This window comes from Ciconia boyciana, chromosome 16 (assembly GCF_034638445.1).
Source record: "Ciconia boyciana chromosome 16, ASM3463844v1, whole genome shotgun sequence".
NCBI lineage: Eukaryota > Metazoa > Chordata > Aves > Ciconiiformes > Ciconiidae > Ciconia > Ciconia boyciana.
The window spans coordinates 12869838-12896788 of record NC_132949.1 but is presented as its reverse complement, the minus strand read 5'-3'; the positions used below and the strand labels follow the sequence as shown (position 1 = coordinate 12896788).

Genomic DNA, 26951 nt, shown 5'->3' with positions numbered 1-26951 from the left:
TGAAGAGGATAAGTTAACCCTGCTTATGCTCTCTCACTTCCTCTCAAATGCTGCTCAAGATTTGCTGTAGAATCCACGGAAAAAAAAGGTCACTATTGCCAAATCTCAGTTTCACCAGTACTGTTCCCAGATCCCAGAGATCTGGCACAGAAGGCTTTCTGGATGAGACTGTCCTAAAGCCTGAACAACACCTCAGCATGGGTACCTCAGCATCCTCCTGAAGAAAAGGTGTTTACTTCTTTCTGCATGAGCAAGTGACCAAGGGAGAACCCAAACACTATCAAGTCATGAGGATAATCCAGAGCCTGTTGTTTTGATGCAAGGACAGACTGAACAGATCCCATTTCTGGCTGTCTCATTCATGCTGCCTGGGTCATCCTGAGGATGCCACAGATCTGAACCCCCTTTCTGGTATGCTCTGAAAGTCACCTCAGCTGTGTACAGCGGTCATGACTAATGCTACAGGCTGAGGTAGATATAGTCACTGTATCTCCTTCTCCCACTCTGTCTCCAGCTTATTTCCATCAAACCACCTTTCTGATCTATGCATCATGTTTGATCCATGTTCCAGTCCTGTTCCTGCCTCTCCTTCCCCAACTTCAAAATCAAGATAGTCATCCAATGCATTCAATGGCTTTCTTGGGAAATATTGGTGCAGGAAAAGGCTTTGAAAATGGTAAAAATTCACTCTGTTGTGATTGCCATCCCCAGTTCAGTGTCTCTTGTGCAGTTCTGCCTAAATATTTCAAGGTACTTCTGTCTTATCTGCATATGAAAAAGAAGCCAGCAGCTCTGAAAGGCTTGTTTAGAAAATCCAACAGCAGCTATCTATTTTATTTTCACTTGCTCTATACAAATTCTTATTCACATCTAAGGGGTGAAATCTCTGTAATGAGCATGATCATGACAGTGTACAATACCCTTGACAACAGGAGGAAGAGCTCTCTTCTGTGGCAGGTTGGAGGGAGATGCGTGACGGAGGCCGTGGACATGCCGTCCCAGTGGCTTCCTGCCATGTGCTAGCTGCGGCTGTCTGCATCCCTCACACGCTGTCAGGCTCTGTGTTGCTGCTGCTTGCACGTGAAGAATTTCAAAGGACTGCCAGCCACTTCAAGGATCTTGAGAAATAAGACCTGAAGCTCAAAATCTTCCAGAAGGCTTGTTTTATAACTGAAGAAATGGCAGGGAAATGGGAAAGTAAGGTCTCAATGCAGTGCACTTGAACATGCAATTCTGTGAATGGATGACACAAAGTGTCACCATACATCTGTCTGCACCACACGTGAGAGAGGCTGCAGGGGAGCCCAGAGACCTCACCAGAGGCAGGAAAAGCCACCAGAACATGGGGCACAATCATTTTACATGACCTGTTCCTATCACTCACCAAAAGACAAGTCACAACGGATGATACTTGACATCGGGTGTTGCCCTGATGAGCCAGGGGAGGATGCTTCAGCACCAGTGAGATATGGAGTCACTGGGCTATGTGTGTGTTTACGTGGCAGAGTCTGTATCAGGATGTACCACAAGACACAGAAGGGGGCCGGAAACTGGTAAGCTGTTGACAGGACCTGTCTCACTCTCTGCTTTGCTTTTGGAGGGCAGGGATGGGAAGGGAGAAGCCTGGCACACTGTGGGTACCATGCTCCCTATAAGGTATTTAATTTGCAGTAGGTGGTGATCTGAGCCTCCACAGGGCTTAAACATTTGAGAGAGAGATAAACAGCATGGGTGATGAAAGACAGAGTGCTGTGGCTTTGTGGGTTCAAATGCACATGTCCCTTTGGGCTGCACTCTTGCGTGGCACTGGAAGGTGGGTCACACATTTATCTTCTCCTGCTCATCTTTCCTCTGTGCTGCTTAGACTCATTTCCTTGCTGACTTGTGCCAGCCCTGTACTTGCCCTGACACAGCTGCAGCTGGTGAAGCCCACTATCGGCAATTTGGAGCCCGCAGGAAGCAAAACACCTCCCTGCCAAACCACTCGGGTTATCAACAACCCACCAAGAGCTTAGACTGGGGTCAGCTCAGCAAACACATAGGATCTGTGTTTTGCTTGTGCTCAGTTTCCATGCAGCAGCAAGAAGCACTCAGGAGGCCAAAGCTCCTGCCTCGTCTGGGGAAGAGGAAAAAGCTGGACACTCCCCAGGCTGGGTGAGCCTTGGCCAGGACCCTAAGCTGCAAGCAGGTCAAGGAATCCTGAGAAGAAAGGTTGAGGTGTCACCAAGCACAGCATCAAAGCTGTGTCCCTTTGCCAGAGTCCAGAGGCCACAATGAAGCAGTGAGGGTCAGCAGTGGCCCCTCACCTTGTGCCATCTGCAAACGTGCCACAGTGAGTTGACTTTTCAGTTGTGACCCAACTTCTTCCCATGCAGTCACTGATCAGTTCTCACTCCCCTTAGTTGGAGTGTCCTATTTTTCGCTCAGGTCATACCAAACTGGAATGAATTGAGGATATTTCTGGTACTCTGTGGGTACACAGTATTAACTGTTTTACAAGATGAACCCCTGCCCTGGACACTTATGGGACAGCATGAACTCAAAGAGGTTTCCTCCAGTCCTAATAGTTTGAGGCACTTAAGCCTCAGACCTGAACGTTCATGTTACTTCCCTCACTCCTCTTTTAACACTTACAGTAACTTTGCCTATCTCACTAATCGCAAAAGTATCATGATCTGTTTTGTGTCCTGCACGCTCTTGATCTCAACAGCACCTTGGAACAGTGAGATCCACAGGCTAATACACTGAGTCAAAAAGCATTTCTTGCTCTCTGTTCTGAATTCAGCATTTTTAGTTCAATGCCTTTCAGTTGCCATACAGAGACAACGCGTAGTACTCACCAAACTACCTTCTCTGTCCCAAATCTACTTTACAAACTTTTATCTGCAGCTTCGTCCAAGCACAGACACTTTGCCAGGCACTTTTAAAGTCTTTATTCACATTATACCTCCTAATACGAACTTCAGGTTATTCTCATCACCTATATTTGAACTGGGTCTATTTTTAGTTTCCTGGTTTAAAATGAATATGAGGACATGCCTTTTATAGACTGTGGGCTCTTGGTATCTGAGCATATCTTAAATTAATAACAGTAACATATACTTTGGAATAAAACTTGTGTTACATTTTAAACAATTGAGGCAGGGTGATGACATAAAAAGAATAGATAACAGTATAGTACCTTAATAAAATTTTGAAGGGCTATGTTTCCAAAGAGAAATCTGTGAATTGTGTGCACAGATATGGTCCCACATAAAGAGCAGATCTGCTCAGAAATATGATTGTGTAGGATGAGGGTTTTTACTTGGCAGATCTGCATCTCACTGTCTGCACTAATGTTTTTCTTATTGTAGCCAGGAAGGCAAGTCCCCAGGCTCAATCTGTCTCATGCATTGATCACAGAATTTGAACAAACTCCCACTAGCAAAATCTGGTTTGACTCCTAGAGTCAGGGATCAATTTTCAGCCTGACCAGTAAACTCCTTTTTGTTCACATTATAAAGTACATTTCTTCCAGGAACATCAGATACATTTTAAATTTAAAAAAAAAAAAAAAAAAGGGCTCTAATGTGTCTTTAATTCATTCCTTGTTCAGAGGGGGAAATGCACATTGGGAAAGCAAACCCACCATTTTCTCAAGGGGCAGGTGTGCAACAGCGGTATGGTATGGTCAGCATTGGCATACATAAGTTTATTTTCTGCAGCAGATCCAAGCCAGTGCCATTGAAATCAATTAAAAAACACCAGTCATTGGCAGAAAGTGGGCTTGGAATCAGCTCTTTACTTGAGGAACTAGGCTGTCATCCAGAAACTGTATGTCAGCTATATGAATTACTGGCAAAAACCCAGTTTCTCTGTTCATTCACTTGATGCTAGGACTATCCAAGAGTCAGAAAAACTGTCATGAAGAGATCTGTTCCTGCTTGAAGACTTCCTGCTCCATGCATCTTCTTGCTATGGGCATTGTCTCATTGTTTGCCTCCAGATGAAACGCTGCTCTCTGTTCTGCAACCGCTAATTTAGAAGGAGAGCCAGTGAAAAAGAGGTGCTTCTTGCTTTTCACCTGTCAGACAAAAAATCACAGGTTCAATGTAACCACCAGTCTCAGAAACTGCCACAGACCTGGATTCTGGCAGCTTTACTCCATGAGAGCACCAGCAGCAGCCTCAAGGCACTGCATGGAAATGATGCCCTCATCCAGGAAAACCTTTGGAGAAATCATCATGACTGCCTTTATATAAGGAAATAAGGGCACACTGCTAAGATAAGTGATTGTGAGCATCTGTTTTCAGGAGTGTGATGGCCACTGCATGAGGGATTTCAGGACCCTGGGGAGTTTTAAAGTCACTGCCTGAAGAGCGTGTATGACAGAATGGGTTTACTCCAGTTCTGAGCAGAAATGGAGATGCTGTCAGAAAGGAAACAGCTGTCCTAGCAACAGTCAGGAGCCAAACAGTGGGAAGGGTCTCAGCCCTCTAAAAGGAGTGCTTTCTGGCACAGCTGCTGGGGGACTCAATGCAACCCCTTCTCTCCTATCCCATGATCAGCGCTATGAGTGTATTCTTCCCAACAGAAGATAACTTTTAAGGCACTTGCTGGTGCCCTAAAAGAGAGGCAGAAGCAAGAGTGCAGGGCTTGCTTTGGAAAGTACAAGCAAGGAGAAAATGCTTTACTCATCCTTCAGTCCATAGCCCTCCCTCGCTTCCCAACATAATCCGCTCTCCTCTTAGGGTTTCTTGGAGAACCTGCTGACCCTACCACCTCCTGAGAACCTGCAGGTAGCAAGTCATCTCCATCTTCATGAAAATGACAGATGAGGGCTGACCATTCCTTCTCCTCAAGTCCTGAGAGGACCGTGGCACTTTGACTCAACTGCCTAGCCACTGCCATGGCAGCAGAAGCGATTCCTGACACAGGGGACTGTAAATTCATTTCAGCCTCAAAGCAGTTACAAAGGACAGTGTAGTGCAGTTGCTCCCCTTATCGCCTCCCTGCTCCTTGGGAACCCTGCACTTTTTGTTCATGGAGAACAGTAGCAAATTTTGCACTACACAGACTTCCCTCACCTATAAAAAAGGTATGCTATAACCTGATTTCGTAACCTAAACTCAGTCACAGCAATGTCACTCTGGCAGGTGGGAAACTGCTGAGCTCTGTCTCTCCCTGAGTGCACAAAGAGTAACTCAACAGTTAGAAATATCTTCCGGCTAAAGCAAGCCCTTTCACATATGTGCCAGAGAGAAACTGCTCCTTCTCTGGAGCAAAAAATAGTCTCCTGGTTTCTATGACCTGGGCTTAACTGTGCAAACTTCTTAGCACTTCCTCCAGCATCTGCTGTGCCAATCTATGAAAGCAGAGGCCTTACACTTGTGAGCACTGTGTCTCCCACAAGCCCAAGGCTGCCAGCGGTCCATGTTGCATCCTAGCACACAGTGAAGAACAGAAGCAGGGCAACAGTCATCCTGGTCCTGCTGGTGACCTCAGCCTGTGGCATCAGGGTTGATGAAATGCACAGGCTCTCTCCACTGAGTAGAGAAGGATTTTGGTGCCTAGCTGAAAGTACAAGCCTGACTTCAAGCCAGAGAGGGTAGGAATCATCTGGCTTCATTACAGACCTCTAAAGTGTCCTTGCAGCCCCATGAATGGAAGATTAATGGCTCACTGACAAATGTCACCAGCATTAGTCACTATGAGACGATCTAAACGGAAGGAGGTTCTCAGCCTGCAGGATTTGCCCTGTCCTGGAAGAGTAAAGCAGCCCTGCTTGGATGCAACTGCAGCTGATAGGACAAGAAAAGGATGAAAACATCTACATCTCCTGTCTCTGAACCCGCAGAGCAATATGCTAACAGCAGCAGGCCTTACACAATGGCAAATTACAGTTCAGCTTCTGTTACTTTAGCTAAGGCTAGATTAAGGGCCCAACACACTAAAATTCACAGATTTTGTGCTTAGGGAAAGAGAATATTATTATCCTTTTGAGTGCAAAACAACTGCAGTAGGAAAGCCCTCATTCAGCAGTTTTACTATGCACCTTTTGGAGCATGGATACCAGATCTGTAGCAAAGTCATGGCAGTATTAAACAAAACTGACTTTGGAATAATATGAAGAATTCCTCCAGCTGAGGAACAGAACAGGAACTATATGACCAGAGAACCACAACTCTGTAAAAGTAGGTCTGGGACAACAAAGTGATGTTGTAAACGGTGAAACTTAACATTCCTACTTCAACAGATATTCAGCTGTTGCACACCTGTAAATCCAATACAAAAAGGAATAAGACATCTAGGGCGTGTCTCCCTCCGGTTTGTCCCTATCTAGGAATCATGGTTCCCATCTTCAACCTGTGGCCTTTAGACACTACCACAATATAAACTAGTCACACCCAGGGGCCCACATGCTGTCAAGAGATGGACATTAATCTGTTTCAAAGAGTATAAAAAGTCAATCAGTAAGTTCAAATATGTCTCTCAAGGACTGTCCGCAATTACTTTTGTGGCATTGGTTGTATAAACCCCCTACAATTGTCCACAGTTTTATAATGACTATTAAAGGATAAACTGAAGCTCCTAAGACCAAATAATTTTCCTATGAGTGAGTACAATATCTAGAAAGTAAATCTGGAAGGCAAACCTGGGGCCTGTGTCTCCAAAGATACTTCTCTGATGATAAGCCAATGTTCCTCCCAAGGAACATTAGAAGATAAACTGTATATAACATACTGTTTTTGCTATAGCAGTAGATTTTTGGGTGTGCCCAAGCTCTTCATCTGCCGAACTCTGACTGCAGGATTTGGTTGTTCTGGTGAGATCACAGGTGCTTCAGAATTACAGATCCCTCTGCAAAGTCCCCTATCTGTACCCAGGAAACGCCAATTTTTTCATAATATTTGAATTTCTTATTTACAATCTGCAAACAAAATTAAAACTGAATGCTGACTTGCTAAAGAAACAGTATGCCATCTCTAAGGATGATTCTTAATTTCAGTTAAAATCCCTGTTTGGGGAGATAACCAGCCTGAGATCCTCAGTGACACTGTAGCAGGAAATCATAAGGTTTTTTATACATCAGTTCTTGTTAATAAATATAGAAAAAGACATTCTTCAAAGAGAAGTTTGTGGCATGCAGCTGAGGCTCCCTGTGTCATAGATAGCTGGGCTGTAACTGCCAGCTTTTCACCAGCCTTCAGCTCAGTTTTCAAACGTATCTGCCAAAATATCACGGACAGTTGACAGACTCTCTGTGAAAGGGCATCTGATAATAGGCAGGGCTTTTTTCTTTTCCTCTCAGCTATTGTAATTTATTTTGATATACTGTTAACACAGCAGAAAGAAGATAAATCCATTCTAGAGTACTACATTATTGAAAACCATCCATGGGAACTCAGCAGAGTGCTGGATGCAATGGAGTTTGTAGGACAAGGAAGTGGGCAGCAAAATAATTCACTGACCACAGACAGAGAGCGAGTTGAGTGATAACTTCTGTGATTTACATTGACATGGAAATGTAAGATCTTCAGCAGTGGCAGTGGTGAAGGCTAGTCCCGAACTCCTGTGCATGCCTGTAAAGGGGTCTGTAAAGGGGACCATATACTGAAGTCAAAAGCCAGAGATGCCCCATAACCTTTTGCAAAGTGCCAGGTGCAAGTTTAGCTCCAATATTGCATGTTTCAGTACTAGTTGCCAAAACACATTGCTAATCCCAGCCTGAATGTGCACACACAGAAAGGCACAGGATAGTCTTCCCCTGGCTCAGAAACAAGATTCTGGGTTTAAGTGTCCCTCAGTGAGAAAGAAGAGGCCACCCAACCTGACTGGCATCCTCTCTTCCCACCTCCATCTTGTTTGTGTCATCCAGGAAGCATGTTTGATCAGGTCAAGTTAAAAATGCCATCGATGGGCTGAGGTGGAGAACAATATGATCTCCAACTGACAATAAACGTCTCTTCACATGCAACAGTTAGGCTGCCCACAGGAGAAGCTTTCTTTCTTGCTGCAGGAAGAAGTCCTCATTTAATAGCTGGCTATGGAGCAACTGTGGCCTTCTTGCCACAGGAAGCTGAATCTCCTAGCTTAGCGGTGATATATGTGCTCTGTGCCCTGCTTGTGGTCATTTTTCTGCTGTTTCCTTAATAAGCTTGAGGAAGGCTCTCAGATTATCTGCCAATCTTCCTTCTGCTCATAGTGTGGGACACACTAGCTCGAAAAGCCACATTCCAAAACGGTCTCTCCAGGTTGTGCATTAAGCCGGGTTTGTGGCCAGTTCATCTGAAGACAGAAGGGCATGAACCCATCACCTTAGTTATTTCAACGTACTTTGCAGAAGGTGACCCCAGGGATTGATGTGGTTTTGCTCATGTTCACCCCATTCCTTGCCTACAGCAGAGGCATGCTGCACAACTGCTGCAGGCATTGGTAAGGTTTCTATGACCTCCCAATCTCCTCCCACCCAGCTATTCAGAGGTCTATAAAACAAAAGAGCTGTCCAGACTCTGCTGAGAAATGGACGGTCGTGTCTGAAGTAGATTAAATAATTCAGAGCAGATTGAAATGCCCTATTGCGTAATGGAATCTATCTGCAAAGCCGTGAAGCAGTTTCCACATCCCAATGATCCTATTTTCAAGTCAACACAATTAAGTGTCAGAATATGCAATAGTTGAAATTAATCTGGAATCAGAATGCAAGTGATCTTTAGCACACACACTGCAAGACACCATCAAAATCATTAGATATTATCCAGGATGAACATAAAATGAATCATTGGGATGCAGCAGGCTCTGGCTTGACAACTCTCCATTGATATGAAATGTCTAATAAGTGTTTAATGAGAAAAAGGACTCAACATACCTAACCCTCAATTTTTGCATAATCTATTCATGGCGTGTTACAGATGCAGGTATGAAAAAATGACCCTTAAACTTCTCTCTTTCCCTGTATTAATGAGTCTACTGCACCTGTGGATTGCTAATGATGGGGGCAAGCAGTGAATTCCATCTTGGAGCTGATTCACTGCACGTTTTGTAGCTGCATTGGGCCGATGCTGGTTGCAACAGACGTAATCCAAGACCCCAAAATAACAAATTAAGGGTATGAACCAGCACTTTGGGAAAGAAACTGGAACACAAGGCTGCCAGCAAGTGACAGGGAACCAGCCACAACATCAGGGAACCAGGTCAGTGTTGAAGAGAGGAATCAGAATCCTCAAACTGCTAATGATGATTAAATTAGTAAATCTCTTTCCTCCCATTCATCTCTGAATCATATTTACATGCCAATGGACCAGTAAAACTGCTGGTTCCTGAGTTGATGCTTGTGTAAGGGACTCAGTTCGTGGTCTCCAGTGATGTGTGTAAAAGGGGAATGCATACACAATGTGTGTACAAGAGAAGTGGTGTCAGCCAGTATGAATACTCGATCCTATTTTACCACGTCATATCACGTTTAGTCTGTATGCAAAGCTTGCAGCATTGTGAATATTATAAATCCACTGAGGTGTCTGCATAAAGATTAGTTTGCATACAGATATGTAATTTATAAAATACAGAGCCTGTCACAGATATTCTTCAGCTTGCAGAAAAACCAATGAAGGTGGGAAGAATGTGCAAATGAGGGAACACAATGGATGGGTAGATAAGACATTTCAGGAAGGAAATGACCTGATCCTCATATTGACATGGGATGTCCCACAGCCCTATCATCATCGACAAGCTTTTCTAAGAGTCACACAAACACGAACTTGGCAATGCTATCTTGGGCAAACATAGACTTAGTCATGAGTCATTTACTCTGTGCTTCCTCTCTCCATACAGAGGGAAGGCATCACCTTCCAGTGGGAGCAGCAGAGACATGGTGCTGGGAAAGCTCTGGAGCTCCCAGGGGAGAAAGTGGAGCTGCTACCCACCTCAGCTGGCTGAGACACTGAAGCAACTCAGGAAGATCTTGGTTGCTAAGTATGATCTAGAGCTGCATTTGTCCCCTTTATGTTTGCCTTTGTAGGAGGTTCTCTTATAAACAAACACAAAAGCTAAACTGTCAGATAAAGCAAGCTGTTGCTTTGCTCTTGAAACTTGTCTTGCAATAAGCCTGAGTGACCCTATTGACATCAGGCCCTCCATCTCCTGGTACTGGCCCATGGGGTGAATGTGGAGGCACAGTGCACTCCTGAGTGGTCTGAATCTCCAGGAGGCTGCAGGGCACTACGCAGTGAGGTGAAGGTCTGGCCATGGACTGGCAGCACAAGGTGCCAGGTCAGGGATGAGGTAGCCCCCTTTGCTTGTCAGAGCCCACTGACGGACAAGCAAGTGGGGAGGAGCCATGAGACTCAGCTGCTACCTCAAGCCTGTCAGCTCTCCTTCTCATCCTGATATTACCTTGTCTCCTCTCACTCTCACAAATCCCTGCAGCTTCCAAACCTTGAACCCATGTGGTAGCCATCTTCCACTGCTCTGGCACCATGGGAGCAGCAACTCATGTACACGCACATGGCCTGGGAGAGAAAGGTGATCATTTTCTAAGCTGGGACTAGATCAAGAACAATTTGCTCCTTTTGAATATGCACAAAAAAAGCTGATTTGAGAGAGATATTGTCAACTGTGAAAAAGCAGGAAGTCAGCAACAGCTGACGTCTCACTTCCCCTTCTGCCTGTATGTGGATGCTGTGCATCATTTCAGGTAACAGGGAGTGGGATATTTATCAGGAGATGGCAAAGGGTGAGGCTGTATCTGGGGGGTATGATGTCTAGTTGGGTGTAAGGTCCTGCTAGAGGACATATACCATGTTCCCCCACACCAGGCACATGTGCTCAACCAAAACCAGCTCAAGCTGGACAGCCGTACCTCACATGAAGGGCTGTACTATCAAAAGAGTGCCCTGAGCCACTTTGCAGATGCATGAGGTACAACCACGCTGCAGGACAGTGAGAACAGAGACCCAGGCAGGTAAATCCCACATTCAGGCTGTAAATCTTGCCATATCTGCACCAAATATCATAAGATAAAACATGACTGTGGGTAGCTTTTATTGCTCAGTCACCAGGCTGGCTTCTCTACACCAACGTTGTTTTCACATTGCCCACACTGCAGGATGCTGGTGCAGCTCCACAGAGATGCCAGCAGCAATGTAGTCAGGCTTTAACAGCCACATCACACTGACTTGGATACATGGTTCATTTTTTTTCCTGCCTACTGGCACAGCTGGAGAACATCCTAGGTGCAAATCTTAGTGGGATATTTGAAGAAAAGAGACTCCTGCAGATGCCCTAACTCAGAGCACATCTCCCAGTGAATCCAGGAGCAGTAAAGATTTGCAGCTTTTAACCAAAAGTGAGAGGTTCTGTTTCTGAAAGTGTTCTTGGGCAGCCTGTGAGGACACTTGACTCTTCTTGAGTTTTCCACACATGCTTTTCAAGTTGCAGCCCTACCTCTGCACCTCCTCAAGGATCTGGCATAAACTTACAAGAAACTAGCAGATTGTAGGAAAAGTCCTATTCTTCCCTACAAGATGACCCTGCAGTAGAGGAGTCTAAAATCCCTTATTCCTCCTACCTCATTTTTCCCTGACCTGTAGCACTCAGTTCAACTGGGAAATTATGCTTTTCCAGAAAAAAAAAACCCTCACTATTTTTAATACTGTTGCAGAGTTACCAGGAAAACAAAGGAGTTGTTTAGTGATGAAGTGCGTTTATCATCTGCTCTACAGAATTTCTACTGCTGTCACAGACTGGTGAAATACAAGGAGCCCAATTCCATTCGGAAACTATTTTCAAGGTCTGAGGCTGGTAGTAAAAAAAAACAAAATAAAAACCACATTTTTACCTGAAAACTCAACAATCATGATCTGGAGTAGTTAATCTGGAGCGAATTTACTGCTCTTCAAGACTTGTTCACTCATTGTGGTTGAACATCCACATGGGTGCTTGCTCCATGTTGTGTTGCAGCTGTGTAAGTTTCTACACCAGCCTGTGTGACTGAGCAGAGCTCTGGCAGGACAGTGAGTACGGTCCATGTTAGGGTAGTCTCAACCTGAGACATCTTAGAGTAGCAAGATACCCAGAGAGAGAACAGGTTGAAGAAGCTGTTTTTTAAATTAAGTTAGTGCACAGAGGGATGTAGTAGCTCCTGTCTTCAGTGCTCCTACTTGTTTCACTGGAGCACTGAACTCTTATAGCAACTACCACAGCAACTGGAGCAATAGTAGCTACTCCTATACAAGCAAGTGCAGGCAGGATTCATCTGCCTTCCTCTGATGGCTAAAAGACCTAGCCCATCATGGCTTCCGTCTTGCTAGAGTGGGTGGAAAGGTGCCTACTGCCCATCCAGTGAACACTCATTTAGAGGTACTGGTGTCTCCCAGGTGTCTCTACATGGAATTGAAGGCTACTACCTCAGAATAAAATTTCTAACATCTAGCTATCTAACATTAGATGAGATTAGCCCTGCCATGGAGACTTTCTATGGCTTAAAGACTTTGGATTCATTGCTAGATCATCATGACAGACTGACAGTGAAGTCTTTTACCATGGTTTGAAGAACCCACTATGTAGTGATTTTATAGACTTAAATGCCAGGCAGTGATGCATTGCCCAATGGAGTGTCATATAAGAATCATAAATCACAATCTCGCAGGAGCTTGTGGATGTCAGACATGTGAATATGCTGATTTGGTATCCATGGTAGTTTGGCATGTCTCACATCTTTGTCTTCTGCCCAAAATAGATTAGCTCTTAAATATTACTCAGCACCTGGAGTTCTGCCACAGCACAGAAGACAGTTGAGAAAACACCAAAAATGTGTCTCCCAGTGCAAAGAAATATTGAGATAAACTTAACTGGCTTTGTTCAGTCTAAAAGCAGAACCCTCTTCCATGGTGGTGTAAGAACAAGGCAGGGCGAGGTTATTTATTTGGCTAATGGTAGCTGAGGTGGAGATGTTAACATATGCACTGGAACTGAAATAGGAAAAAAACTGAGCATGAAGCTGCTCTGCTAAAGCTCAGGACTGTAACCCTTTCTGGAGCACTCATCTCTCCTGTCTACATGTACGACTGGGTTGCCAGTTCAAATTGAACACAGGAAATCTATAGTGTAATATTTCCAGAAATAATCAAATGATATAGGGCACAATCCTAATGACAGAGCCCCCAAGTCATTTGTTACATCCAAAGTCCCTGTTTTCACAGCACAAATAGGCAATCGAATCATATCACAGACAAAGACAAATCTACACAATTGCACAAGCAAACAAGACAGTTTGCCTGCAGAACACGTGGAGATGTTAATCACTTGCACCAGTCATGAGTGGGCGTATGAATTTACCATTAAGAAGTTAGAAGTTAACAGTATGGTACTATTCAAATGAAATGTGAATTTACAGGTAGCTGAAAAGTAAATTCAAATGCCAATCCATTCTTTCATGTCCATAAACAGCCAAGATACAGTTTAATTTCTTCAGATAATAAAAGCCTTTTATTCACTCTGGAAAGCAACACCCTATCTGATGGCTGTTGGAAGAGGTGGTATATAAACAGTCTGGACTCCCATTGCCCATTCTCCCACCTTCCCAGGCATAGGAAGTGTGCTCTGTGGGGCTTCCAGCAAAGCCAGTGGAAAAGGTGTGAAAACCACTGGCCCATCTACAGAAGAACAGAGCCCCCGAGACTTTTCAGTTAAAGAAGGAAAGCAGATTTTATTCTTATCTGGGAAAGAACTGGGGAAAAGTATATTGTACAGAAAACTGCTTGAAGATAATTCAAATGTCTGAGACAAAGAGGCAGGTTTTACAGCCTTGCCCAGGGTTATCCATGTGCTTGATGAAGGCTATCAGGACACACCACTCTGTAGACCATGCCTCTACTGGGGTACACTTGCTATCTCACCCTAAATATACTGTCAGGCCTGATGTGATATGACATGACTGTAAAATTCCTTTTGGATGGGGAGGAGAAAGGGAGACCTTGTGTGAAATGCCATCCATGAGTCCTTCCTTGAACGATTTCAGTTCCCAGCCCACCTGAAGGTTCATGGTGGTTTTCTCTGCTTTCCTTCCACCGGTGCAGTGCCAGGCTGGAATTGCAGGGTATTGTATTACAAGTCCCACGGGTGCTGCCTCAGCCTCAGTAAACTTTATTTAAGCACACACAGACATACACAGACAATATACATATATTTGTTTCTTCTCTGACAGTTCTACAGGACCAACACTGCTTTGGATGACACTCGTGGAGAATTTGAAAAAGTGCAGGAAATGTACCAAAAAATAAAGGTCTTTTAATAATTCGTGAGTCATGGTCATCCACAGAAACAACACAGGTGCATTCAACCAGGTGAGCACATGGACACATCTCCACATACAGTACATTGTGTCTATATAGGTATCTCCACATACATTGTGTCTATATAAATGTACAACAGTCTCAGAAGTCAGCAGGACATAAAACCAGACGAGTACTGGCATGGCACATGCTTGCACTCCCAGTGTCGCAACCCACTGCCAGTGCACCAGTGTGACTCGGTCAGGGTGTGGGTGTGAACAGAAAGATGCTCCAAACGTAGTCTCACTGTACACTATAAAAACTCACCAAATATGCAACAACGTCATAGAATGAACATTCATCTGGGGTTCTGGTGACCAGCTACTTTGAGTCAGATCTCACAGCTTTTGTGTCACCACAACTCCTGGGATATATGATTACTTATCTAATATAGCTATAACTATCTCTCAACATATATTTTATATACAGTACATATACACAGAACATACACAGAGCAGTATATGTATATTTTTGTGTTTTCATGTTTGTACATTATATCACAGATTATATGAACACATAAAATATATGTTTTAGGACCTAAAAAGAAATAATTTTATAAAATATTCATAATACCCCCCAAAAAAAGCCCAGGAGTCAAACAAAAGAAATCCAGAAACACACTGTTGAAGTGTTAACTGCCTGCCCTTTGACAGCATTACACTCCTTCCCCTTCCCTTTATAAGTACAGCAGCACAATGGTGGTTTGCAACCATGCACCCAGGAAAACACAAAGCAGTATAAATTGTTGAACTGCAAAGTCAGAGTGGAGTCTGGAGTCTGGCTGTCCAGCTCTACACTCTCCCACTGTCTCCTTTGCTAGGATTTAAAAGGTTCTGCCAGGAGCACAGTATTTTACCTGCAGCAATATTTGCTAGACTAAATCTACTGACTGCAGTCCAATACTGTTATCTCATAGCACTTAGAACCCAGCTTCTGAGTTATAGCTTTTTTATTTAAAACAATCTTTTTATTTAGCAAAAAATTGTTTCCACTGTACCCTTCGTGTGTCCTCTTCCTAATGTGACAAACCCGGAGGAGATGAAATTATGGAGATCTGGCCCTCCACTTCGATAAATATCCTTTCCATAGTGACCTGCCAAGGAAAAGAAAACAAAGATACCTTTATTCAGTGTGTGTGTATATACATATATACACACACATATATGCTACACAGACCCGCTGTCACCCTCATATATGAGTACCAAGGCCCCACCGCATGGTTACATTATTAATGGCAAGCAGAGGGTATAACAGAACGTAACAGCTATAGCAGCATCAAAGTCTTATTGCTTTATTGGCAAAGATTTAAAAAGAAGAACAATTGCATATTTTGATAACTGCCAAGAAATGAACAGATTCTGATAGGGAAACCACTAATGTGCCAAACCAAACACCCCAGTCTCCGGGAAATTTGATCATCACTAACTCAGATCCAGGTTTGCTAGGAGCAGCACTCCCAAGGAACTGGTCTCACTCAAACCTTCAAGACTAAGGACCTAAAGGAAATCAGAAGAGATGTGGCTTTGAATCTTCCTGATTCCAGCCACACCCCTGACAGCATTCATGTCCCGTTGGTAGAGATTTTGTCTCAGCACAAAAACAAAGGTGCAAGTATCACTGTTGTCCAGGGTATGATAGCATTAACAGTGTGATAGCAAACTTTGTCTTTTAGCTTTGATTTGCTCTGGTCCTTGAATGGCATCCCTGGATAGTTTCTCAAGTGCAATAGTCTTCTGCAGAACACTTCCTAGGAGCTTTCTCAGTCCATGACAACAGAGTAGGTTCAGGAGACACCCAGCTTTTTAATATTTTAAAATATTAATAAAGAAAAAGGCCTTCTGCCTCCCTGTTACCATGCAAAGCTCTGAAATGAGGACATAGATAATTTTTCAGATACTCTTTATCATCTCCTCCCTTTTTCATGTTGTTAATTTTTCTATTCCTTTCATTTTAGAAAGAGGCAAAGATAAGATAGGTATGGGGGGAGGGAAGTAAGGCAGCCTCAGGGGCCGGGAACGCAGCTCCCTCCCTGTTAAGTCTCCATCTTCTCCATGCCTTTCTGCACAAGCCTGTGATGCATCACTCTTCTTCTGAGCCATGGTGGCTGGACGTTCAGCACAGCAGATGGTCCAGCGCACAGCACTCGAGCAGGACATCTAAGTCAGGAAGCTATGGGCAGGGCCAAATGGGCATCAGGGATCCAGGTGGAAATGCAGCCTGGGGCCCTGTTCTGGCTGGCTCACATTGCCTCTGACAGATGCTACAGCCCTTTACTATTTTTCAAACACTGAGACCAAATGCCATTTGTTCTCATACACTTTCAGGCTCTCTAGCAACACTGTGAAAACTAATAGGAACAGAGACTTTGAAATCTCATCAGTCTGCAAAGTTTTCCTCTTTCCTTTTTAGCCAGTGGTTCTCACCCCAGTATCCCAGTAGCTACTATTGATTTTGCAAGCCATTACTCCTGTCATCAGAGTCCACCTTGCATATGAGTGGGCTGAGGGCAAGAACCCTCCAAGGTCTAAATTGTCCCAAAATGTCCCACTGTTCTGCCCTGCAATGGATCTGAGCAGGCTCCAAACCCCACTCCCCATTCAGGGAGGACACCAGCAACTGCCTGGCCAGGAGAGCCTAGCACAGACTTTGCCATCACATAAGCATGTTGAAGATCCTCAGAGGAGGCTCACATATGGCAGGCAGAAGATGCAGAGACTTCTGACAAATATTTATTCCTATGTAATAGAAAAAGCATCCCACTCTCTTCCCTCACATATTTTTTCTGGTCAAGGTCAGTCAAGTGCTCCCTGTAAACTTCTCAAAACATATATAAAGTGTTTCTACAGGCTTGGGAGTGTTAGCAGCAAGACAGTTTTCTTCTTACAGTTACAGTAATGCAAGGTGGTAGCAAAAACCTTCAAATGTGGATGCATCCACCCATAAATTGGCTGAGAAGACAGTTTCCAGAAAAAAGAAAGAAGGAACTTCTGCTTCCACAGGAAAGATCATGGGCTCTTTCTCTCTTCTTCCTACCTAGCTCTTGCAAGCTCTGGCTGCTGTGTTCCTGGAAAAGGGTGGCAGACCTTTTTCCCCCCAGTCCCTGGAAGCTATTCTTGCTTCATGAGATGTTTGTTCTTTTCCTGAGAAGCCTGCAGAGATGGTTTGTGGCTGCAATGCCCAATTCGCTTTCTTTTTCTCTATCACTTTTCTAAAATGTGCTGCTTTTTTTCTTTCCAGCAAGCCAATTTCTGCTCATATACCATCAATTTCTATGCTCTCAGGGCCAGCTACTCTGGTGACTGACACTCAATCAGTGTCATAAATTTACCATTTTAAACAAGGATAAAAGAAACGCACAAATATGCACTATTACCTCTAGCTGAAATCAGCTGTCTTTTATATGTCCCTTTGGAGAATCTGTTTAAGACAGAGATCAAGAAGGGGAAGTATATATAAAAAAGCAAACATTTACTGGCAGATTGAAGATCGTTCATCAGCCATTTGCTCTCTGAACCTTGCTCTGCCCCTTCATATAGTACATAATAGTTAAATTAAAACATTCCTGTGATAACAACCTATTAGCATTTGAACAGGAGTTATATTTTCCCATGAGAAACTTGAATTTGTAGACTTCAAGTAGCATGAGCTTTCCCTTTTTATGGAAACATTATAGGATGCTACATTTGTTTTATATGATTTTTATTCCTGCTCACCTGTGATCTTGGCTTCACAGTATTAAAATGCTGGTACTCGGCTTTTACTTTCAGAAGCGCCTTGGGGGTTGCTGGTGGGCCAAGCTCAGCTGCTGTTATTCAAACAGATTTTTTCGTAATCACTTCTTGACTGAGGTGTTTCACACTGGAAGTGAATGCTCCCTTGTACCTTACCAAAATGCATGTCCCCAGTAGCCCCAGCAGAGCTAAAGAAGTTCAAGCATAAGCAGACAAGGCTGCAGAGCAGTGGAAGTGCAGACAGGGCTATGCCAGACCAGAAAACATCCCTGTTTCATTCTCTGTTAGGGCTGTTTTCATCCTTCCTACCTTCAGCTGTGTGTGCTTTCACCTAGCTGTTGGGAGTCCTTCCACAGTTGGTGGAGAGGGATTGGCCCTGCCAAAAGGGGGTTCAGCCACGAGCTGAGCTGAGCTGCTAATGGAGATGCCTGTCCCGTGGGCTAAGAAGGAGCCCCTAGAACTTATCCAAGGTGTTCACTTTTAGTAGGCTGAAGCTGGGTGTTTTCCTCTGCCCTACGGTGAGAAAGCTAAAAATGGCCTAATTCCTTGAAAAATAAGTGTAAATGGACTGATTTTCTTTTCATTTGAGACTTTCAGGATTTTTATTGCCAATCAACACCCAAACAAACCCTGCCATTCCAGATAGAAAGGACCTCTCTTTCAAACCCCGCAAGGTTCCCCTGAGCCCTTCCTGGTGCTGGAGGCTGCACCAGCCCCGACACGGTGCATGCTCCCTCACGGGGCTGCTCTGCGGGGCCAGGGTGGAGGCATGGAGCTGTTGCAGAACCCCAAGTACACAATAAAATGGAGATCTCTGAGTCAGATCTGCTGTGTAAATGAGGTGGGGACAGTTTGATGGCTATCTTGTACCTGCTGTCTACAGGCATTATTCACATTGCTCTCCCTCCTCCCCCATGTGAGACCACATCAGAGCAAAGCTGCCTTTTGGTGTTGTATTTCCCTGGGAGCACACACAAGACATTTCATGGGCTGCAGCCATCAGGGAGCTGAAACCCAGGACCCAGAGGCAGCACCTGAGACCTAAAAGAAGTCAGATAGAGCAAGAGCAGCAGATCAATGTTGCAAGAAAGGCAAGGCAGCACAGCCCAGCATACTCATGTCCTTGGGCTCCCAGCACACACTTTCTCTCTTTTACAGCTCCCACTTTGGGTGAAATTAGCTGCTGTCTGCCAGTTTTCCATATCCAGGTGTCCTACCCAGCTAGCACGTATTTACTCTTTCTGGGGCTTGCTGGTAGCTGCATAAGATCACAACCAGTGTCATCATTCAACCACCCACCTAGCAGGCCAGCAGCGCGGCTGTGTCCCCTCCTCTGAGTCCCTGTTTGTAAAGGGAGTTACTCTGCCTGCAAAGCACAGGGCGGTCTGTGAATGAAAAGCGCTGTACAGGAGACAGATTTGATTACGATGGAGTCTCACAGCACACACTACTTCCAAAGCAAAGCAACCACCCACCTACCTGATCTCATGGCATGGAACATGCTATCTTTTAATACAGTATTTCTCTAGAGATTTTTCATCTTTAAGGTCTATCTCTCACAGTTAGGATAAAATTTTAAATGCTGCTTCAGAGCACCATGTCTGACTCCCTGGAAGAGGCTTTTCCTGCTCTCTCACTCCCTGTTCTTGCTTACACTCATATCTGTGTGCTCTAATGCATGTAAACCCTCAAACACACACAGGCTCGCAGGCTTTTTCATTAAAAGAAATGAACAAGACTCCAGCAAGGCTGTGTGTTACTGAAGCAAATGAAGACTTAAAATTTCCAGAAGTAACTGAAACAAGGTGAAACATGACTTTTTTTTCCTCTCCTTTGGTTACAAGGCACAGCAGAGGCAGAGAGCAGATGAGTGTTTTGCCTGCCACACTATAAAGGCATATTCTTTAGGGCATACAGCTCAAAGAGGGAACATTTCATTACAATGGCATCCTGCATAACAGACATATGGAACAAACTCAGTCACAAACAGCAATTACAACCCCAGCTCTGATTTAACAGAATTATTAGAGCTGAACTAAAATGCTGTTATCCACCTCTTGGAAACATTATTACTGAGTACGGATTGCATCACCCTGAGACAGGGACTGTTGTGGACAGCCTTTTGCATGATATACTCTGGGATTCTGACATCATCCTTGTCACAAATTTCCTTGGAAAAAAAACTACACCCAGAGAGGAGTCCCCACATCCAAACTCCTCAGCACAAACACTATTCTCAGACAGATCTCTGTGGAAAAAAATCCTTTTTAGGAGGGGAAAAAAACCCCCACAGCCTACCTGCCTCTGACACTGTTCATTTCTGCTGGGGCAATGCTATTAGAGCTATTTTACACATAACAACAGACCGTGACAAAGGGCGTGAGCTGCCAAAGGTATTTGCTGAGCACATGGCAGACTGCTCTGCATCGCTCTGTCTATCCTGTCAATCAAATACAATCATCTTCAACTGCAAGGGGAGGCACAGCTCCAGACCCAAAATGAGGAATTCTTGGAATTCTTGGAATCTTGGATTGCTGTGCTGGCTTTCCTCATAAGTGATCAAGGGAACATCTCCTTTTGTTAATTGTTTACTCTGTTAACTACAGCAGCTGTCCTTGATTTTGCAGCCCCCCTACAAGATGTAACAAGCTGTAAGAGGCTTCAGGAAACATCATTTTTAGGTTCTGTTAACTTGAAAAAACGACTATGTGAAAGTAAAATACAGGACTGCAGTGCTAGAGGGCGACATGCATTGGGGATGACAGAAATACAGTGATGAGTTCATATTCTGCTGAGATGTCTAAATAAAAACACTTTAAAAGAGAGAGGATTAAAATGATATGAAAATAAAACACAGCACCTCTCCAAGGCTCCAAATGCATGTGCTGGTTAGCGGAAAAACCTACTGAAGTACCTGGTTTGTGTAGGAAACAGCTCTGCTCCCATGGTCTGCTTCTTATCAACATACACCTATACCAAGTTACACACACGTCTTGAAGCATGCTCTGAAACTCCACAAAGAGCAAACATTTAAGCTCCAAAAAGCCAAGAAAGGACACTCCTGTCCTCTACAGTACGGCAGAAGGAAGAGACCCCATGGATGTTCCCCTTTATGCAATCAGGGATGAGGGGCTCACACAAACAGCAGGCTTCCTGGATTACTGTACTCCCCATTCCCTGTGCTGAAGCTGTTCCCCTTTGCATGGAAGGAAAGAAGGAAGGAAAAGGGTCTCTGATTCTTTTCCCTTGAGGACATAAGGATCCCTTTTCATCATGTGTGCAATTTTCAGCAATGCCATCATGTAAAACGCAGTGAAAGCACAAGCAAATCAAGACTGGCTAATATCTCTGTCGAAAACTCACCTGGTTGCAATCTTTGCCCAATGAGCACAAGAAAGCCACTACCAAACTTATAAGAAACCAAAAAGGCTTGGGGCTCCCATTCAGAGTCTCTTAAAAGCCCAGTGTGACTGAAAATGAGTTGTTCCCATCGGTATTAGGGAGAACTGTGCTGTTGCACCTCTACACTTGCAGCAGTGATGTTACAGCTCCAACACTGCACAAGGCTAATATTAGATCAGACCTGAGCAGAGCAGGAGGCATCACCAGCTTCCAAAGAGGTGCTCTAGGGCAGCCATGTATCAAGGGGATCCTTGCAGCTCAGGCTGTCAAAAATTAATGACAAATCAGCCCTTAATCTTTCTTCTGTGTCCTTAAGCACACCCTGTAATTGTACAGCTAGTGATACAGAAGGAGCTCAAGTTTTTGTATGACTCAGGAGAAGGAGAAAAAGTTTCCTTCTGTTTCTTTTACCAGGCCATGAATCAGTTCACTTATCCCTAGTGCTCACACATTCATGCTTACCACATAACACCCTCTCATGGAAACATAATAGAGACTGAGGACTGTTTTATCATTCTGCTGAATTCTGTAGCAGGGAAACATTCTGTAGCAAGGAAACAATTACTGTAGGTTGATTTAAACTATTCTATACAGAGAATATCAGTCACGATTAAACACTGTAGGTTTTCACAGTAATGTGTATACAGCTTTATCTAGTTTAGTGGTTAGCTTGCTCACCCTGCTCACAGAAGCAGCAGCAGCTTTAATTTCTCTCCCTGCCAACAAGCACTCAAAGCCATGCCTCTTCCTTCCTGGCAAGCACCTAAACACCAGGCTATGGCTTTTCTGATCTCTGCCAGGTGGGACTTACAGTCCACCCTTTATCCACATTGCACCAATAAGTGAATGCTGACATTATAACAGTGAGCGTGCCTGTCCCCAGATCCCTTCATGCTGCCAGGTCTGTGAACCAGCATAATTTGGTGATATCCAGAAGTATTCATTTGTACTTAAACCCAGTCCCGCCTGAGAAAGGACTGCATATCTCTCAGGCTTCAGTGCATGAATGTCTGCTGGTCTGTTGGGAGATGGCTAGTCTTTGGCAATCCTCCCTGTTTCCACCTACTTAACAGCAGTAAAAAAAGAAAAAGAAAAAAGAAAAGGAAAAAAAGAGGAAAAAACAGCACTTCCCTGGCAGAAATCTCCAGGGAGCAGCTTCAGGGGTGTGACAGAGCAGACGGTGGGAGATGCATCATCAAACCAGCCACTGCCTCTACGGCGTTTCTTTAGCATCACAGACCAGGTGGTGGCGGGTGTAAATGATGTGGCTCTGCTGACTGCCAGGCATTTGCCCTTCAGTGTCTAAGCGGTATTGCTGTTGCAGCCCAATAAATATGACTTCTGCTATTACCAGTGAAAATCTCCAGGGTTTGTACTGACCCCACAGCATGGGGTCTTGGGAAGGGTCTGGGCTTGCCTGGACCTGAGCTGCTTTCGTCTTCTTTGAGCTGTGATAGTAACACAGTGTCTATCACCTACCCTGGGCCAGCTCCACTCTGGGACCAGCCTGTGGCAACAGCCTGACAAAGCCAGGTTGTCCCTGGTGACAAACTGATGACCCCACCAGAGAGACATGGGAAGAGTGAGCACAACACCAGAGACCCAAGGCAAGTATAGTAAGTTTTATATATCCATTTTAAGGGCAGAATAAATGAGTCTTTCTGGATTAATTTGAGCTATGAGCACTTGTACTGTTGTAACTATTTCTTGTGTTTTGATTAGAATGATAAAATGTTAAATAACTAACAATACACCTCCAGTCCCACATACAAGGTGAGCTCCCTTTGGCTATGTAGGATTTTGAGTATAATGCTTTATCTATGAAGTGTGGTCATAAATCTGTTTCCCTTCTCCCAGCACTAATTCCCAGATCAGTATGGAAGAAATTCAGAAGTTTCCAGCTGGAGAAAATGCCAGCTTAGATGCACATAAAGTATTTTGGTTGACACATTTAGAGAAACAATTTTAATTAATTATCTCATAAATATCTTGGCTGCTTTCCCTGTAACAGTGTTAAATTTCATGGCACATGAGTTCTCCCCAGCAGTGTGGAGCAGGTAAAGGCTGACTCCATAAGCCTCAGCCCCATAGAACGTCCTGCTGGTAGCATACCACCATGCTTCACCTCTTGCTCATACTTTGCTGTTTGCTTGCACTGCCTCTTGTTGCTGAAGTGCCGTAGGCAACGCAGCATAGGGGCAAACCATGCTCACGTTCTTATGCACAAGCTGGATTTCTTACTTGCTGTCAGAGCTAAAAGCTTCACTTGCTGTGACCAGTTTAGTAGTCCTCCTCTTCTCCATAGGAGACTGGGTGTCTCTTGCCCTATTCTTCATCGAAGCTATGTTGGATTTTAGTCTGTGGCGGTGCAGGACTAAGCACTGAAGTTGTTACACCTTTAAGCTTCTCACAATAAATTGGTGTTATTAAGAAGTCATAGCTTCACAGAATGCATCTTGTGCTCTGCTTTTAATTGAGGTGACCAACCGCTACAGTTAGCCCCACGTGACCGTAGGTAACTCCAGGTAACCCAGGGTACCTCAAGTGACCTGGATGCTGGAGGGACTCATGACTCAGATATTTTGCTGCGTTAAGAGAAAGGGATAAATCTCTGCTTCCCAAGGACAACTCACATGCACTGGTCATGCATGTAGAAATTAGAAATAATGGAGGACTGATGCCAACACCTGCAGTGGTGAATAAGCAAGGGCTCAAAGAGAAGCTTGTGCATAGGTGTCCTCCTGATTCAGGGACCTATTCTGACCTGGGGCCACTGCTCCTGCATTATTATTATATAATTTATATAATTTTTTATATCATTTGCTTTTCACATTCCTTCTCTAGAGGGTTTTGGCTTGCTTTCAGTGGCCAGAGTACGAACAAGACAGAGTTGGACATTTACTTGACAATGTGGATGTTTAGCTTGGAGATCACAGTGGGCACCTCTGTTTCCAGTCACAGATACACAGTCAAGGCCTCTCCTGTTTCCTGTATTTCCTACAGCCCCTCTTTCTTGAGCCACACTTTCACAGCCTTCCTATGGGAACAGCAACAATTACCTACATGGAAAAGTAACCTGAGGGAAGTGTCAAGTGCTTTTCCAATTCCCTGTAATCTGATTTAGCAAGTGGAAACAGCAGGAAAGTGTTACTGCTCTGTTACAACAGGTGCTCAGAAAATTGTCAAGAACCTGTACATTAGAGAAACCCACTTCTGCAAAGGATATTAATATGTTGTTACAAAATTACATTGAAAATGGAAAGCCTCCAGAGGATAAGAGAGATGGCATGATCTTTGACTCAAACTGCAAGACCTTTTAGTCTTGTGTTGGGATTTTGTGTTGCATGGACTTCTGCAACTTCAGCCCTTAATTTCCAAGTAATAACATCTCTTGAGATAACTAAGTGAAACTGGTTTATGCTTGCATGCTTAACTGACTTTAAAACAGCAGTTTTAATTTGATTTGAAGATATTAATTTCAGAAATGTTTAAAATGTCTGCATTTACAATAATCTTCTTGAATAAAGAAGCTACAAAACTTCAGATACAGTCCCCAAATGCATTTGGCTTATGAAGTTACTTCTCAACAAACAGAATTTTTAGAAATACATTGTCCACATGTACATTAACACTGCAGCCTGCACACTTGTGCAATGACTTTCAAGGGACAAGAATGATGACAACTAACTTTTCCTTCTGGGTAAGGCAGTAAAAGGGAATGTACCTGCTGCTATCTCAGCTAACTCTAAAGAGCTGAGTCCTTAAAGCACATGGTCTCAGGAAATCTGTGGGAGACAGGGGATAAAAGGAGAGGAAATAATGGCATGTATGTCTTAGTCTTAGTCACCTTCCGAAGGGCCTGGTCCTATCACTAGGAACAGAAAGGGCAGACGATGTAAAAACACAGGTTTGACATTGAAGAATGAGAATTTGTTATTAAAAAATATTTTGGGTTTTTTTCTGGATAAGATGGGGGAAAATCTTCATTTGAAAGATGCAATAGCATACAGCTTACTAAGGAACCTTATTGGAAATGGAAATGAAGAGAATTTATGAGGGGAGACGAAGTGGTTGACCAAGTGGCATGAGTGATGAAGCACTTCACTTTTCCCAGGTATATGAGAAAAGGAAAATAGCTTCAGGCACTCTCTGCTCATGTGCTGAGCCCATGAATTCACAGCAGGCTGTGAACATTCCCGCTGTCATGTGCCAGGCAATAGATCTGCCCAGAGTGTAAACATGCATGTAGTCTACGCCTCAAAGATGCTCTGCTCTCTGAGCTCCATCCTGTCTTCTCAATGCAGCCCCATAGCTGATTTTCTGACTGGTATTAAGCAGTCCTCACGTATGAAAGGATGACCCTTAATCTGCTCCTGTCCACTCAGGGTGTGGCTACACAGAGGTCAACTCTTTGTTTGTCCTGGATCTTTTCTAAATTCAATCACACTTTTAAAGCTATAGAGAAAAACAGCCTGTGTAAAAGTAGAGTGGCAAATGGTACAGTACATTACGTTACATGTAAGGAGGACAGCAAGTTCTTATAGAGTCCTGGTCTAATATGGTTCTGTCAGGAAACTCTTCTGTTGCTGCTTTTCTTTATAAGAGAAGGCAAATGAGCCAGAGGATTCAATATGGGAATCATTAGTAGTTGCCTGTTTATTAATCTTTCCACTGCTGGCTCTCACCCTTCCTGCTGTGCTCCTGTCATCAGCAATCTTGCACTGAAATCACAGGACCACAGCTACGTCCAGCTGCACAGGAGGGAGCCACTTGGACACATCTCGACCATTCAGCAGTGCATACAGGGCTTCCCAGTGCAGACACATCTCGAAAGTTCATAACCTCAGCAGGTGCCTTCGAGCAGGGAAAATGGGGAGAAGTGAATGTCTGGTAGAGTTGCAAGTGCATTAACAACCAGAAATTTCTGCCATGAGTGAGGGCAGCATACATGACACTGTTTTCATTTTTAAAACCTCTTCTTTGTACTGAATTGTTCAGCAGTCTGTATCCCCCCACCTCCCAAGCTCCTCCTTATCTCTCTTGGGTTTTTGCTTCCTCTGCTTGGTCCTGCACCACATGGCGAAAGCAGTGTGTTACTCAAGAATGGAGGCTCTGCTCGTGCTGGTGCTTTCTATGATGGATCAGAAGCCTGGGACATGCACAGCTATCTGCATGGAGCGCCTTTCCGTAGCTCCTAGCAAAATCTGCATGCTCATTTCATTGCATAACAGGAGGCCTTGTTGACAATTCCCCAAGACTGCAGATTCCTAGAGGTAGCTGTAAGTTGCGCCAGTGCCGTCTGTTTACTTGTTTAAATGCTTATAAAGAGTGGCTTCTGGGTATTTGATCTGGTTTTATATGATAATTCCAGTGATTACTCATAAAGATCTCCATAGCTAGGAGGAATGTTGGTAAATAGCACTATGCAGAGCTCTACACTCAAGTAACATACACTTTTACTGGGATTAGATATTCAGGAATATGACAGGGAGACATTCCCAAAGTGCAG

The 26951-nt window shown here is 44.0% G+C and overlaps 1 protein-coding gene across 1 annotated transcript in view; it reads right to left on the bottom strand.

Moving 5' to 3' along the window:
• SHISA6 (shisa family member 6) overlaps positions 1–26951 on the bottom strand; it is a 251470-nt gene that overhangs the window by 177336 nt on the left and 47183 nt on the right. The window contains exon 3 of the mRNA XM_072881134.1: positions 15307–15402. Within this exon, the coding sequence (XP_072737235.1) occupies positions 15307–15402 (96 nt within the window). The remainder of the gene's footprint in view (positions 1–15306; positions 15403–26951) is intronic.